The sequence below is a fragment of the Rutilus rutilus genome (assembly GCF_951802725.1).
Source record: "Rutilus rutilus genome assembly, chromosome: 25".
Taxonomy (NCBI): Eukaryota; Metazoa; Chordata; class Actinopteri; order Cypriniformes; family Leuciscidae; genus Rutilus; species Rutilus rutilus.
This window is the reverse complement of record NC_140229.1, coordinates 4884932-4902481: the sequence shown is the minus strand read 5'-3', so window position 1 is coordinate 4902481 and position 17550 is coordinate 4884932. Positions and strand designations below refer to the sequence as shown.

Here is a 17550-nt window from a genome sequence, read left to right as displayed (position 1 = left end):
AAAGGATCTGGTGAGTTTTAAAATCGAAATCATTTCACGTAAATATTGTCACAAAAACAAATGTTAGCATGTTTCTTTTTAATAAATATCCTTATGTTAAGTAGGTTGCAATGCCAGAAACACAAAATGGCTGCTGAATTAATTTTTTTTGTTATGTAGTCTGTTTCCCCCCAGCATTCGAGAAATTGTTTTAAAATATATAATGCGCATGTAAAGAAGTTTGGCGGTTGGGAAAAGCGGGTCAAAATGAACCAGGTGCACAAAAAGGAGGTTAGAATAATGTCAGGCATCATCTAACCACAAACACATCTGCATATATGATGTGTACATGCATCAAATATTCTCACTGACAAAGCGGAGAGCCTCCATACATCTCCGTAAATGTCATTTATAGGTTTAGTATATGCAACTTTATCAAAATTAAAGTAGATTTAAATTGTAGACAATCACACCAGCAGCTAAGACGATAAAATCAAGTCAAAACCAATGTGCCAGTGAAGATGTTACATTAAACCCACCAATGGTCATTTATCCAAAGACAACGTCAAATTAATGCAGCGCTAACGTGGAAATAATGTATAGTGACACATTTTCATTAAAATATTTAATTAAAAAGTATAAAATAAGAACAACATATTATAAACATTCAAGTGTCTGATAAAAGAGACTTACTATTTCTCATTACTGTACCTTATTTACGGAGAACCACGTTAAAACCTTAAACTATAGTGCAAAACACGGAGAAAACTGAGCAAATTATTGGCAGATATCTGATGCTTGCAAAACATTAGCACATCTTATAAACGTTTACATGTGAAACGTGATCTGATCATAACTGGCAGGTAAAATCAAAAGTATATCCGGCTCTGTGATGAAGCACTGGCACATTAGTAGTGATAACCGGAGACTGATAGACTGGATTCAGGCGTTGCGCTCGGACGGAGGAATAAACTCCAGACCCAGGTAGGCAAAAATCTCCTCTTCCGTCTTTGCTCTGAGGTATTGATTCTGTACAATTTTACAGAGAGATGTAAATGTAGCTTTCTTTTAGCAAGGTGTTGAGCATTTTTACAGTTAAACATTTAATGTTGACTTATAAAACCTATATATTGTACAATACATAGGCCAAAAAAGTATTTTAAGTCAAATTACACAGAATATGTTAACGTGCCCCTATTTGCTCTTTTAAAGACTCCTAATTTTGTTTTTGAGTCTCCCGCAGTAAGTTTACATGCATCCAAGGTAAGAAAAGAAACACTTGAATTTTCTCATAATACACATTGCAGTCTCAGCTCATTTCTCACACGGTTCGATAAAGGATTCGGTCTCTCTAAACCCCGCCTTTCTGAGAGCCTGCTCTGCTCTGATTGGTGTTGCTAGGTGGTTGCTAGGGTATTTTGGGTGGTTGCTAGGGCGTTGCTAGGGTGTTCTGGGTGGTTGCTATGGTGTTGCTAGGGTATTTTGTGTGGTTGATAGGGTGTTCAGGTTGCTAAAGTATTCTGAGTGGTTGCTATGGTGTTGCTAGGCGGTTGCTGGTGTATTATGGGTGGTTGCTAAGGCGTTGCAAGGCGGTTTCGGGTGGTTGCTATGGTGTTGCTAGGTGGTTGCTATGGTATTCTGGGTGTTGCTAGGCGGTTGCTAGGATGTTCTGGGTGGTTGCTATGGTGTTGCTATGCGTTGCTAGGGTGTTCTGTGTGGTTGCTATGGCCCAGTCTGTTGTGATTGGTCTACTCTGCTCTGATTGGTCAGATGACTTAGTCTGTTGTGATTGGTCTACTCTGCTCTGATTGGTCAGATGACTCAGTCTCGTGTGATTGATCTTCTCTGCTCTGATTGGTCAGATGACTTAGTCTGTTGTGATTGGTCTACTCTGCTCTGATTGGTCAGATGACTTAGTCTGTTGTGATTGGTCTACTCTGCTCTGATTGGTCAGATGACTTAGTCTGTTGTGATTGGTCTACAATGCTCTGATTGGTCAGATGACTTAGTCTGTTGTAATTGGTCTACTATGCTCTGATTGATCAGATGGTTCAGTTTGTTTTGATTGGTCGAAAGCTTACAGTATGTGTCGGAAGCAAAATGCCCATTACCATATCTGTATTCAGCTCCTGATTTCGCAGCGCAGAAAACAGCGTCTCCTCTACATGACGACAACACAAACCAAACTCTTCCAGTCTCAGCTACAACTACAGTGTTTGAGGGTCAAAGCAGACGTTGTTCGCGAGCAGCCAGTTAAGACCATAGGCTGGCATTATGCAAATCTGTTACAAACCTACGTAGGGTCATGCAAGAAGTAAGACGGGAATTACTGATGACATGTTTCAGGCAGTTCAGAATTGGTTCTTTTAGGAGTCAATAACCCTATTTTACATTTACTACCAGCTATATCACACACTACATAAAAGGTAATATCCTAAAAAGCATAATAGGGGCACTTTAACATACTACAACTACTGATGTACTTTTAGTGGCTCACCTGTTTGCTGTCGTACAGTGCGTGACTGCTCAAAGACATGTGCTTCTCTTGCCCAGCCCAGCGTCTCAACTCCCTCTCAAACAGCTGCAGAACAAACAACCCATCATGACCTCAAAACACTGCGAGTGTGACGACGCCGTCAAACATTCACATTAATCAGCCTGATGATACATTTTATAACTAAGTAAAATGAACGTTAACAGAAATAAAGTAAAATAAAATGTACAAAACTTAAACTTATTTTATTTCAGCTGGCAACATTTCTTATTTTCATTTAGTTTAACTTTATGTACTAAAATAACCAAAACTGAAATAAAAATGTATAAAATCTATACTATATAGACATATTTTATGACAAAAACTAATAAAAATGTCAAAAACACATATATACACATATATATTTCTTTTTTTTATCAATTTTGATTGATTTCAATCAATAATCAGTGATCTGACTATGAAAATTACTAAATGTATTTAAAAATGTAAGTATTTAGTGTTTAAAAGTACTACTAAAAGTGTTTGTTTTCAAACTACTCAACCAATAAAACTAACTGAAAACAAACAAAATATAATAGTGAAATTTTCTAAACGATTTAATCCTTTGTAAGTGAGGAAGCTCCACACCTTAGACCCGGTCCATCCGAGAGTAGCGAAGGCAAACTGGCTGTAGGGACTGACCACCAGATCTACCCGTACAGCTCTCCAGCCGGACACACTGGCTCTTTCACTTCCTGTCTGAAGCTTAAAAATGGAAAAGCATCTCTCAAAGCGATCCATGTTATTAGGAGCTCTAGCTGGACCGTCCATCTTTTCCAGATAAGAGTTTCTGGTCGTCTTCTGATACAGCAGTAAACCCTGATGAAAAATACATGTTACTCTGTAAAGATATTACATGATTTACAACACCAAACAGACACAAGGAATGGATTTGATCATCCAACTATTCAAAGAACATCACAAGTACCTGCTCCTCCAGCCAGTTTGTGATTTTAGGCATCAGTCCTTCCTCTTTCCCTTCTTCTGGATGCGTTATGAGAAAGTCCACATCATGACCGACTTCTTTCCCCCTGAAATATATATAGTGAATCTCAACTGCTTGATTGTTTATATTGTCGCAAAATGTCAAATATATTAAATCGCACAGCTCTATTTATATAGTACATCAAACTTTACCGTATACTCAGGTAAATGCACAAAAATGCTTTGAAGATTCAGTATCTGACCTCCTGAACCCTCCCATGAGCCTGATCTCCGCTCCGGGCAGCACAGCGCGCACAGCTTTCTCTACGATATCACTGATGACATCAGCCTCCGTCTTAGTGACGGGTTTCTGGAGGTCGTCGTAATACTGGACACCTGAAAGTGATGAGGTCAGAGGTCATTTCAAATTCTAGATCGTCCATTTCAGTTTTTTTGAAGAACCACATCATAATTCATTAACCGGTGCTAAATCTTTTATATTTATTAATAAATAAATAAATACTTTACATGAACACACATTTAAATATAGGTATATTTATTAGGTATATACACACACACATAAATATATTATATATATATATATATATATATATATATACACACATACAAATACATATATACAGTACGCTCACCGGCCACTTTAATAAGTACACCTGTTCAACTGCTTATTAACACAAATATCTAATCAGCCAATCACATGGTCAAGACGTTCTGCTGAAGTTCGGATCAGAATGGGGAAGAAAGGTGATTTAAGAGACTTTGAACGTGTCATGGTTGTTGGTGTCAGACGGGCTGGTCTGAGTATTTCAGAAACTGATGATCTACTGGGATTTTCACCCACAACCATCTCTAGAGTTTACAGAGAATGGTCCAAAAAACAGAAAATATCCAGTGAGCGGCAGTTCTGTTGATGATGTTGATGCCAGAGGTCAGAGGAGAATGATCAGACTGGTTCAGCTGATAGAAAGACACCAGTAACTCAAATAAGCTCTCGTTACAATCGAGGTGCAGAAGAGCATCTCTGAACACACAACACGTCAAACCTTGAAGCAGAAGAGCATCTCTGAACACACACGTGACGTGTTGTCAAACCTTGAAGCAGAAGAGCTCCAGCAGCAGAAGACACACACCGGTGTCGCTCCTGTCAGCTGAGAACTGGAGACTGAGGCTAAAATTCACACAGACTCACCAAAACTGGACAATATAAGATTAGAAAATGTTGCCTGAAGTGATGAGTCTGGATTTCTGGTTGGATGTTCAGATGTTCGGATCAGAGGTTAAACAACATGAAAGCATGGATCGTCCTGTCTTGTATCAGCGGTTCAGGCTGCTGCTGCTGTAATGGTGTAATGGATATTTTCTTGCCACACTTTGGACCTCTTAGTACCAATTGAGCATCATTAAACGCCACAGCCGACCTGAGTGTTGTTGCTGACCATGTCCATCCCTTTATGCCCACAGTGTATCAACTTCCAGCAGGATAACACTCCATGTCACAAAGCTCAAATCATCTCAAACTGGTTTCTTGAACACGACACTGAGTTCATAGTCCAGTCACCAGATCTCAATCCAATAGAGCAGCTTTGGGATGTGCTGGAACGGGAGATTCACATCATGGATCTGCAGCAACTGTGTGATGCTCTCATGTCAATATGGACCAAAATCTCTGAGGAAAGTTTCCAGCACCTTGTTGAATCTTTCTTAAGGCAACTCTGATGGCACTAGGAAGGTGTATCTAATAAAGTGGCCAGTGAGTGTATATATGATCAATCAAATGTTGTTCAAGACACACACATATATATATATATACTCACACTATATAGGTTCTTTGATAAAAATATTTCTATATTTATGAATATAATTTAAAAAATGTAGCACATTGAAATGCAGTACCCGCTTGCTGTGCACGGTTCAACTGTTGTCCTGTGCGAAACAAATCATCAGGAGATCGCAATCCCTCTCTAAACCAGCGATCTGCCGTCCGCACACCCACCCCAAAAATACCAGTCAGTGCCTGCAGAAAAGGTTGCGACTTCATAATTCACAAACTAAAGGTATGAAATCAGGCATTTCATTTATAATGGCAGATGCCAATATTCAGAACAGTTTGAGTAGTATGAAAGAATGCTATTTATGAACATATACCCATCATTACCTTCATGGCCTGAAATTGATCTGATTGTCTTGTTGACTCCACTTCTCTTGATGATCCATCTTCTAAAATCTCCTAAATGGTGAAATAAGTTTCTTAACAGATACATCTAGACAATATGGATTTTTGAGAGAAGTTTACATTTATGCATTTAGCAGACACTTTTATCCAAAGCGACAAAGGCAATGGTTCTTCTTCAGCAGAACAAATAATTTTATACAGGTTTGGAACAACTTGAGGGCGAGTAAATAATGACAGAATTTTCATTTTTGGGTGAACTTTCCCTTTAGGCTACAAGAAAGCATAATTGTCACCTTAATAACCCTCTGCGAATGGTCACCCAGGCAGGGCAAAGACCTCAGATCCTCCATGTTCTTCACTCGATAGGGAAGTGCCTTTAGGACTGAAGCTGCCCGTCTAAAAGCGACGCTCCGTCCTTCATTGTCATTATATTCGGCATTTTGAGACAAGATTTCAAGAGCATCCTACAGGACAGAGTGTCAAATAACTACTCATCTTTAGCTCAATGGCAGTGAATAATCAGAAAGCAGTTGAGACATCAAATAACTCACTGTTAGAAATGAATTGTGGTGTTTCAAAGGTGTCCGTCTTTGACAGGCATAACTTTTCATCATCACTGCAGTTGGGTCTATGTTGGGTTTTGGGTTAACCTGCAACATATTCACATTTACATACTTAGTTCATTTGCTCTTTTTAAAGTAATGAGTCCATAAAAGCAGATCCAGCAAGTGAGATCTGCCCTTGTACCTGTAATGTGTGTCTGTCCTGAACAGTAACGGGATGTCCTGCCTCCATGCTCTCCGTAAACCACTTGATATCTAACAAATGGACAGAACTGGAAGTGTCTGGTCCTGTTTGGTTGTCCAGCCAGGCCTGCAGTTCATCTGCACTGTTGTTTTCTGACACAATATGTGTGATGGAGGAACTGTAGAAGAAAACAAACTGGGCTAGTCCAAAAGTTATCTTTCATGGCAGGGGTTTTAATCTTTAAGATGCCACGGACTCTCGTGTGAAGGACCCATCCTAAAACTTAAAAGCCATCTATCATTTATAAACACCCAATTTATACACTGAAAAATGTATATTATATATATCAAATTTGTTCAATTAAGTTACATTATTTATATATTTGTACTCACTATAGTAATGCACAACAGTATGTATTATTTAAATCCAATTTTATCTGTATAATAGAATAATAACCTGTGTTTTATGGAACAAAAAAGAACTGTGGCAATACCATGATAAATTGACGACGGTTCGTAGTGTAAACATACCTGTAAGTTTCTTTAATAAGAAATCCTTTGCTCCGTCCTAGTCGTGTAAGAAATGCTCTTCTAGATGTTCCCATCTTTCTCTCCAAGATGAATATAGAAACATGGGGAAATTTACAGATGTCATTCTGTTGGCTAACAGTTAGAGATACTTTCCTGCGTTTTAATGGGATCATAGTCTAGACTAGAGTAAACACTTTGGATCCCGCTTCTGCCAATTTTAACCACCTCATCTACCACCACAGATCAGGTGTAATCCAACCCTCTGCATTTTCACAAGATTGAGGGAAAAGATGTCACGTGTGAGTCACAGAAACATTTTTATTTTCATGATTAAGTGCGCGCATTAGTGGCCCGAAATTTGTCTTTAATTGGTCTCGGTGGACATAAATAATAAGTATTGTGTTTTGACCCTTCACTTACTACTTTTAAATGAAACTGCTATAAAGAAAGTACGTTTCTCTTTATACATTTTCAGGTGAAAAGTGTCATAACCGCAGCGAAAGGATGTGGTGTTATCACGTGGTTTCTGTTACTTTTTTCAGCGCTGGTGAGGATGGACCAATCACAGCCATTTGTGATTACTAGAAAAGGATTTCTGCACCCGATTTCTAATTATGTAGCAACGTATCACGCATTTTAAATAACAAATGTAAACGACAATGGGGTTGTTCAGAAACGTCAAAAAAATAAAAATAAAATAAAAAATAAAGTCCAGAATTCAGTTCAGGTTTTCGGGCCACCACAGGCGACACCTCTCGGAATCTCGTGTCTCATGTAAGTTACACAGGGGGGTCTATTTTGAGTGATGCACATGTTGGTGCACTCATAAACAGTTCCGACTGGGTGCAGATATAATTACCACATTAACTTAACTAAGTTTTATTAACCAATCAAAATCAGGCTTACAAATTAATGTTAACAATATGTGCCTCCAATATCAAAACAATTCAAACACATACATAAATGCCAAATCAAACATAATATAAAATAAATAAATAAATCAAATAAATAGAAATAAAATAACCCAGAGGTCTAATCAGTTATCAAAATGTGTATAAGTTTGAAAACCTCCTAGGCTTGTCTTGTTTTTATATCTTTCAAAGCTTTTTTATACAGAGTTAACTCCTTGAAAAAAAAACAAAAAACAAAGATCTTACCTTCATAAATCTACACTTATGTATAAAATAATTAAACTGTAATACATCAAGTCTCTTTTTTTATCCTTCAATATAATCCCAAATCTAATCTCATAAAATCCTAACACTGGTGCTTGAGAGTCCTTTTCAAATAACCACTTATGGACCGAACCCCAAAAGGATTTTATATAATTACAATCAAAAACTCTCCATCTCCAACTCACAGAAAGTACAATTATTCTTATCAATATTAAACCTTTGTTTCAGAAACACATTACAGGGATAAATATCATTTAATATTTTAAAATGAGTTTCTTTAGCTTTTGGTGGGATAGGAAGAGTGAGGTATCTGGTTCTTAATATACTTATTATTTCTTTAGAATAATCTTTAAGTATATTTTTTCTTTTTAATGGTAAAGGGAATAGTTCAGAGGTAAGGGCTCCCCTTATAATTTTATTTGCACATGTTCTCTCTTTAAAGTTCAGTTCACCTATATAAAGTGCCGGCATCCGCGCTTCAACAACCTCATAAGGCAACATGCCTCGAACCAAGTTCCCCATTGCCTGTGGAATTGCCTTAATAACCATTGAAAATTGTTTCTTTGTACACTTCACATTAAATGAATTAGTGAATACATTGTAATTAAAAAAATTCCCACTTGAATCCATCAAATGTAAAATAGACCAGACACCCCTCTCCACCCACTCACAGTGACATAAAGATTTTCCTTTAACCAAAATACATCTATCCATATGGGACTACTATGTGGAGTGTAGTTGTGTTTATAAATCATTTTCCAATACAGGAGGACCTGCTCATGAAATTTAGACAGCTTAATAGGAAGTTTAGCCACACAGAAATCACATCTTAATAAGAAATCAATCCCCACACACTTACCAAATATTTTAGAAGGAATATTAAACCAGAAGCCCTCACTATTTTGTATGAATTTCTGTAACCATTTAAGTTTTATCACCCCATTCATAGCCTCATAATCAATCACATTTAAACCCCCTTTCTTCTAGCGATTTTACATCGTCTCCTTTTCTTAGATAGTGATGTCTATTTTTCCAAATGAAGTTAAAATTAGTTTGATTCATTGATTTAATTAAATGATCAGGGATGGCTAGAGAAAATGCAGGGTACATAACTCTAGATTAATGATTCTATTTTAGTAATTAACACCCTTCCGAAAATAGGATAAATCCCTCTGTAGCCAAGAGTTAAGTATAGATGTACTTTTCTTTATGCCAACCTCAAAAAAAATATCCTCTCTGTTTTTTTTGTCTCTGGTTATCACTACCCCTAAATATTTCACTTCCTTTTTATCTGAAATACCATGCAGATCCATTAGAGGGTGTTCATGTATAGCCATTAGTTCACATTTCTTTAAATTTAACTGTAATCCAGATGCTGTAGAGCAGTGGTTCCCAATTCCAGTCCTCGTGACCCACTGCTCTGCACATTTTGTATGTCTCCCTTATTTAACACACCTAAACCAGATCATCAGCTCATTAGGAGAGACTCCATGAACTGAACTGAGTGTGTCAGATAAGAGAGACCTACAAAATGTGCAGAGCAGAGGGTCAGGAGGACTGGAATTGGGAACCACTGCTGTAGAGAAGGGGAGCTCTTTATATAACAGCATGACTGTGAAGTAACTCCAGCTTTGTTGACAAGATTAGTTCAATATCTTGTTACTCTGTGCTGGAATCAAAAGTCTTTTTTGTACAAATAATGAAGGCTTGGACTGTTTTCAAACATGAGACTTAATCGGTCTCATGTTTGAAAGTGGACAGTCCAAAGTGGACTGAGATCGACAACATAGTAAGGAAGGCAAGGGCAGCCTCTGCACCAGGACCAAATAGAGTTCCTTACCGGTTATATAAGAACACCCCAGGTGTCTTGCGGTTTCTGTGGAGACTAATGAAGGTGACATGGAAGAAACAAAACATCCCAAAAGCATGGCGAAGAGCAGGGGGAGTAGTAATTCCCAAGGAGAAGGATGCCTCAAACATCGATCAATTTCGACAAATTAATCTCCTGAATGTTGAAGGCAAGATCTTCTTTAGCATTGTTGCTCAAAGAATGAATACTTACCTTAAACAGAACAATTTGATTGACACGTTGATACAGAAAGCCGGGGTACCAGGTTTCTCAGGATGCCTTGAACACATAAGCATGATTTGGCATCAAATACAATCTGCAAAAAGGGAAGGAAGAGACCTGCATGTATTATTCCTCGACCTGGCCAATGCTTTTGGATCCGTCCCCCATTCGGTCATATGGGCAGCCTTCAACTTCTTTCATGTGCCTGAAACCATCACAAATCTGGCCAGAAACTATTTCAAAGATTTGCAATTCTGCATAACAACTGCAGAATACACAACATCATGGCAATCATTGGAAGTGGGTATCATGGCAGGGTGCACCATATCCCCTCTAGCCTTTACCATGGCAATGGAAATGATCATCAGGGCATCTAGATGGGTAGTCGGAGGGGAGCGTCGGCAGGATGGGCAGCGGCTACCTCCGATTCGCGCCTTTATGGACGATATGACCACCTTGACCTCAACCATCGCCTGTACCAAACGCCTATTAGCGAAGCTTCACTTCAACATTACATGGGCAAGGATGAAGTTGAAACCCAGTAAATCCAGGAGCATATCCATCATCAAAGGATAGCTTACCAACCAGAGGTTCAACATCAATGAAACACCCATTCCATTGGTATCAGAGCAGCCTGTCAAGAGCCTAGGACGGTGGTACAATGCAAGTCTCAAAGACGCAGAGCAGTGTGACCAATTGAGGGAAGAAACCATCAAAGGCCTTGTCAGTATTGACAAGACTTCACTTCCTAGAAAGTTGAAACTGTGGTGTCTGCAGTTTGGGTTGCTCGGGGGTTGCTCCCCCGCCTAATGTGGCCTCTAACGGTGTACGAGTTTCCTATTTCCAAAGTTAAGAAGCTGGAGAGGACAGTCAGTGCATATGTCAAGAAGTGGCTGGGACTCCCGCGCTGCCTCAGTAACATCGGGTTGTACGGAAACGGTGCACTGGAACTGCCTATCTCTAGCCTCACTGAAGAATATAAGTGCACCAAAGTGAGGCTGAGTATGACCCTGGCAGAGTCTCAAGATGCAGCCATACGAACAACTCCTCCCAGACTGGCAACTGGGGAAAAGTGGACCCCAGCTGAGGCTGTAGAGCAAGCACAATCCGCTCTCAGACATGGAGACATAGTGGGACAGGTGCAGCAGGGAAGAGGCGGGTTTGGACTTGGGACTAGTCGACCTACATGGCACAAGGCAACATCTACAGAGAAGAGAAAGATGGTAGTTGCTGAGGTCCGGCACCAACAGGAAGCAGAGCGATGTGCAAAGGCAGTGGCACAAGCCAAGCAGGGACAGTGGACTACCTGGGAAAACCTGGAGCACCATAAGCTCACCTGGAGAGATATATGGGAGATGGAAGAAAGCCAAATAAGCTTCCTCATCAGGGCCACTTATGATGTTCTTCCTACACCTAAGAATCTTAACCAGTGGTTTGGAGAAGATCCAGCATGCCCTCTCTGTCAAACCCCAGCAACTCTCAGGCACATCCTCACCGGCTGCAAAACCAGTCTGTCCCAAGGCCGTTACACCTGGAGGCATAACCAAGTCCTACGCCAACTGGCAGCTATTCTGGAAGGAAGGCGATCCTCCATCAATGCCCTCCCTCACCCAACATCCGGACACTCATCCACTATCCCCTTCGTAAGAGCAGGGCAGTGCCCAGGAAAACCAGCCGCAAGAGTGGATAGCACCCTCTTGGATGCCGCACGGGACTGGAAAATACAAGTGGACCTAGATCAGCAACTCAGGTTTCCGGCTGAGATTTTAAACACCAATCTCAGGCCGGATCTTGTTTTGTGGTCAACCTCACAGAAGTCCCTGTTCATCATGGAACTAACTGTACCATGGGAGGCTGCTGTGGGAGAAGCGTATGAACAGAAAAAGCTGAAGTATACTGATATAGCTTTTGAGGCGAGACAACGGGGCTGGCGTGCACAGGTGCTTCCGGTGGAGGTTGGTTGCAGAGGATTTGTGGCCACATCCATAGTCAGGCTCCTGAAGGGGATGGGAGTTTGGGGACAGGCCTTCAGGAAAGCCGTCAGATCACTGTCAGAGGCGGCGGAGCGGGGCAGCAGGTGGATCTGGATAAAGAGGAAGGACCCCAACTGGGCTGCAAAAAACAATAAGGAGGGGTAAGAGCAGAAGGGGGCTCACCTGGGACGCCAGGTGTTGCCGTTGAGCCCTCTGGAGGTGTCGTGGGCCTATCAATGAAACACCGGTGAAGGAGGGTGCCCACCTGAAGACCCTGATGACGTTCTCACCCCTCTTCCCACTTAAAATTAGGAAGTGCTGATAACTAGGGATATTAATATCAAGTCCTATGAGCTGAACCGAACATGTTCATTTCAACAAAGTCTGGAAATAAACGCAATTTCTTGTTGTAAATATGTTTCTGTGAAATGAATCCTTGTTCATTAGTTGTGTGTGTGTGTGTGTGTGTGTGTGTGCGCAGGGCGGTGCCTTTGCTTGGTTACCTCCCTCAGGACCTGATCGGTTCCTCTGTTCTGACCGTCCTGCATCCAGACGATCGCCAGCTCATGCTGACCATGCATCGCAAAAGTACGTCCATTATGACTTTTATTTTTACATTTTAAAGGCTTTATCAGTCTTGTCAAGTCACCTTTATTTACATTACGCCTTCTACAATACAGATTGTTTCAAAGCAGGAAAAGGATGCATTTCAGCTGTTATCGAGCTGAAGTCAGTTCAGTGTTGATTCAGTTCCGTTGTAATGATCATCAATTATTTAATTAGTTCAGTTCATCTATAAAGCAGGTCTGCAAGAAATGTTGTCATCGTTCAGCTCAGTTCAGTTCTTATACAACAGCGTCAAAGTGTAGTCAGATCAATAATATTGTTGAATATTAAGTGTCCCCAACTAAGCAAACCAGAGGCGACGAAACCCACCAGGTGACAGAATGGAGAAATAAAACCTTGGGAGAAACCAGGCTCAGTTCTCCTCTGGCCAACCAATGAACACGGTGTCATTATGAATCAAGCTGCATCACAAGTCAGAATTCAGTAGCATTCAAATATTCATCCAGTTCCTTTTGCTTGAAGATCGATTCGTCACGCTGGCATGGAGCTGAGGCTGGTCATAGGGTCTGTGTGGAGGACCAGTCTGGTTCTTGTGGTCGTATCGTCGAGGTCTTCGCAGGGGATTGTCTAGTTGACATGGTCTCTGCTGACGTTCAGGGCTGCGTTTTGGTCGTGTCTAGGTGCAGGTCCACCATCTGATCTGGATATGGATCCGGCTGACTAAGGATGAGACCGACAGACTAATGTTAGTGTAGATGCCATGCTTCTTATAGGAAGTGCTTCCGGTTCCGGTTGACCTAATTTATGCCGCATAACAATTATTTAATCGTCGATTCTCCCGCCAACCTGCTCCTCAGACTGGACGGCGCTCACACGGGTTGCCAGTTTGAGCACACGCAACAGGAACGAGCGCAATGGACAATAAAAATTGGCAACGTTCAGTATCACAGACCAAAACAATAACAATCATTCCAGCCTGGAAACACACATTTCAAAGTAAAATAACTGGCTGTAGAAGTGTTTTTCAGAGAAACAAGTATGTGAACTTAGCATGTTTCCTCAATACATGCAAACATATTATGGTATTTTTATGCTTTAGTAGAGTGAAAAAGTTACATGCAGCACCTTTAACTGATTTGAATAATCGAAATTGGTAGTGTGTTATGTGTGTGCTAGGTTAAAGAGAAGTGATTTTAATCTAGATTTAAACTGACTGAGTGTGTCTGCTTCCCGAACGAGGCTAGGAAGACTATTCCAGAGTTTAGGTGCTAAATAGGAAAAGGATCTTAAGCCAGCAGTTGATTTTGATATTCTAGGTTTATCAACTGGCCAGAGTTTTGAGATCGCAATAGACGTGAATGACTATAGTGCGTTAAGAGCTCGCTCAAGTACTGAGGAGATGAACCATTTAGTGCTTTAGCAAGACTTGAATCTTGTATATGGTCTTAATAAAAATGGTCATGATCCCCTCAGTTCTGAAGTACGTTTGAACACTCGCCCATCCGGTTCCGGTGTCAGAACGGTGACTACGTGTCCCTGGACTCCAGCTGGTCCAGCTTCATCAACCCTTGGAGCCGCAAGGTGGCCTTCATCATCGGCAGGCACAAAGTTTGCACGTAAGCGCCGGCTCATGAATGTGTCAGTTGTTTCTGAATCCAAACATTCACATTCGCAACATACACCATCACTTGTTTATGTGCGTCTTCTCTGTAGTGGACCTCTGAATGAAGATGTTTTTGCTGCACGGAGTAACGCCGAGCAGCCAATCATGTGTGAGGACGTGAAAGAGCTGCAAGCCATGACCCACAAGCTCTTCCAGCAGGTGAGAGATCACTAAATCCACAAGAGATAAATACAGCAAATATATAATATAATATGTTTTCTATTTTAATATATTATAAAATGCAGCTTTGCATCACTGGAGTAAATTACACATTGCATATTTCTGATTAGTATCAATGTTGAAAACAGTTTCATATTTTTGTGGAAACCATCTTTGATAAATAGCATGTTCAAAAGAACATCATTTATTTGAATCATAAATCTTTTCTAATAATATAAATGTCTTTACGGTCACTTTTTTGATCAATTTAATGCATCTACTAAACAAATAGTTTTTTTTGTTTCGTTTTTTTTCTGAATAGCTTTGCATGGATCGCTTTGTGTGAGGAACAGACCCAAATTACATGAAAACTGTTCAAATAAACTCACTTAAGCCTAAAATCGGTAGTCTGTTAGATCGGTTATAGGAAAGCATTCTTGAAACAATAGTGCTCTTTCATTAGAGCAAAATGACTGCAAAAGCAATGTAAACTATAATAATAGTCATAAGCAATTGCCCACAATTAGATCTTGATCAGCTAATATCTGTGCATGCCTACTTGACTTCATATCAGGGTTATTATTGTTAACTAAATCTATTAAAACATTTTTGTTAATTGAAATAAAGCTGAAATAAAATACAAATATTAGATGGAAATCAAACTAAGCCAAAATTAGAAATGTTGCCTTGGTTTAAAAAAAATACTATTTAGCTTTAATTTATTTTTATATCAGCTTTAGTTTATTTAAAAATATCACAAACTAATAAAATGACAAATGCACATAAAAAATTAAAATTAAAATACATTCTGCTTCATATGTGGCCTGACTACAGTTGTAAAGCACATTTGAGCTGCTGGTTTGTTTTAATCACATCTGTCTTTCTCTCAGCCTGTTCATAATAATGGATCGAGTGGCTATGGCAGTCTGGGTAGTAACGGCTCTCACGAGCACTACATCAGTGTGGCGTCGTCCAGCGACAGTAACGGAAATCTCTGGGAGGACTCGCACAGAGAACCAGTACGTCTGAAAGTGCATGATATATTGACAAATCAGTGTTGGTTTGGCAGGGGATCTTTTGTCTTGGACATTGCAGCAGTTTTGTACGGATGTCAATAAAGTGAAAGACTGGGGCCAGCAGGCGTATCGAGACTCCCGGAGGAAGCTCACACCTTTAGGACCAACCACTGCAGGTCTGGACCCTATATTTCTTTTCTACGTCGGACCTAAATAGATAGAAACATAAATAGAAGCACTTTATGGATGTAAACCAAAATATGCAACCATTTGATCAGAAAACATATGGTGAATTAATAAATGTAATTTCATTTCAAGTCTGATATAGAAGCACAAGATATAAACCCAAACCCCACACGTAGTGATATTTGATTTGTTGATTTGTTCCCATCAGTGGCAGGCACAGGCATTCATCCTAACTCCAGTCAGGGTTTGGGAATTAGAAATCATCTGAAGCAGTCTCTACACGAAGCCCGGAAACATCCACACATTTCATCATATCAGCAGATCAACTGTGTGGACAGCATCATCAGGTGAGGCATGCGGGCGCTATGACCAAAACTTCTATCATATATCATATCATGTATCATAACAAATCAGATAAAATCATAAAATAACTTTTTTTGTTTTTCTGAAAATGTAAAGCACAGCAAAATATTACTTTCTGATTTGTTTTTTCTAAATTGTTAATTTAATTTAATCATTTAAATATGCAATCCATAATGTTGTAATTAAGATTAGATTTTATTAAACTCGAATAGATTATAAAAATAGCTATATGTTTTATATCCTCCGCAGAGGTCGACTCGATTCCCAGCCCTTGATGCAGCTCTCGCTCCAGCTCACCCATCCAGCTGAACTTACTCCAGGAGGAGCTGACCAAACCCACCGAACCCCTGAACAGCACCGGTCCTGAGAGTCTGCAGCAGATACTTTTTGGAAGCTGAAAAACATGATTTACTCCATCTGAAACTATTTTATAAAGTATTTTGCGAATACTTTTCTAATTTTTATGCATGTAGTTCTCATGACCTCATATTATGTTATTATATTATTGTTATTAAAGTAATGAAATATGTAAAAATACTTGTAAAAAAAGGGCCTCAAGATTGGAAATTGATGTTTCATTGATTATTACTAAAATACTTTATAATATTTAAGTAAAATGTATTTAAAATATATATATAAAATCTTTATTTAAAAATGAATGTGAAAGGGCCATAAGAGGCCAATTATGTTATCGTATTATTAAAATACTTAGTTTTAGTAAAATATCAAAATATAACATTAAAAGACATTGAACATTGAAAGGTAATATTTTAATGTAAAATATAAAAAAAACAATATATATTTTAAATATTAATATACCTGTAAAAATTAACGTGAAAGTGCGATAAGAGCAATAAGAAATTTTTATTTTAGTAATTGTTATTAAAATATTTCAAGTAATTAAAACATGTTTAAAATATTTAAATACTTGCAAAAATTCATATGAAATGGCCATAAGAGGCCGATTTTTTAATTATTATTATTAGAATGCATGATATAATTATCTAATATAATATTGAAATGCTTGTAAAAAGGCATTTGATATGTTGATTTTTTCCATCAGTGGCAGGCACAGCCAGGCATTCATCCTAACTAGAGTCAGGGTTTGGGAATTATAAATCATCTGAAGCAGATGAAGACCTGCATATCTTTGTTTAGAAGTTTTCCTTAAGAAGCTGAAGTGGGAATGAAGTTAAATCGATTGACTCCAGCTGTCTGTTTATCTGCTCACAGGAAGAAGCTGACCAGCTTGACCAGTTGCTAGAGGAGGATGCCCGCTCAGGAACCGGCTCCAACTCGTCGGGCAGTGGCTCCGGAGAGTCGGGTTCACTGGGCTCCGGATCCGGACTGGGATCTAACGGAACGTCAACCAGCCATACCGGTGCTGTTCAAAATCACTCGTCCATGACACTTAATGTTGTGTGGAGGGAATTCACCACAAAATAGCTTCTTTCTGTAGATAGTGTTACA

The 17550-nt window shown here is 39.4% G+C and overlaps 1 protein-coding gene and 1 long non-coding RNA gene across 2 annotated transcripts; one reads left to right on the top strand and one right to left on the bottom strand.

Moving 5' to 3' along the window:
• Window positions 1-593: 593 nt before the first annotated feature.
• polm (polymerase (DNA directed), mu) lies at window positions 594-7728 on the bottom strand. The gene is made up of 11 exons (XM_084400586.1): window positions 6908-7728; window positions 6378-6555; window positions 6182-6280; window positions 5924-6094; window positions 5613-5684; window positions 5351-5471; window positions 3700-3832; window positions 3441-3543; window positions 3101-3331; window positions 2477-2560; window positions 594-1008 (listed from the first exon to the last, which is right to left on the bottom strand). Exons 1-11 carry the CDS (start codon window positions 7078-7080, stop codon window positions 922-924), a joined length of 1452 nt encoding a protein of 483 aa, XP_084256712.1. The 5' UTR covers window positions 7081-7728; the 3' UTR covers window positions 594-921.
• A 6459-nt stretch (window positions 7729-14187) lies between these two features.
• On the top strand, window positions 14188-15535 carry LOC311285559. The gene is made up of 3 exons (XR_014626375.1): window positions 14188-14309; window positions 14407-14515; window positions 15406-15535. It is a non-coding gene; the product is annotated as an uncharacterized lncRNA (long non-coding RNA).
• The last annotated feature ends 2015 nt before the right edge of the window (window positions 15536-17550 follow it).

Coding starts and splice junctions, on each gene's coding strand:
- polm (XM_084400586.1), bottom strand. CDS start 7,080: ATGATCCCATTAAAACGCAGGAAAGTATCTCTAACTGTTAGCCAACAG. Junction 6,095..6,181: donor ACCACAATTCATTTCTAACA/GTGAGTTATTTG, acceptor TCTGTCCTGTAG/GATGCTCTTGAAATCTTGTC. Junction 5,685..5,923: donor ATTCGCAGAGGGTTATTAAG/GTGACAATTATG, acceptor TTCACCATTTAG/GAGATTTTAGAAGATGGATC.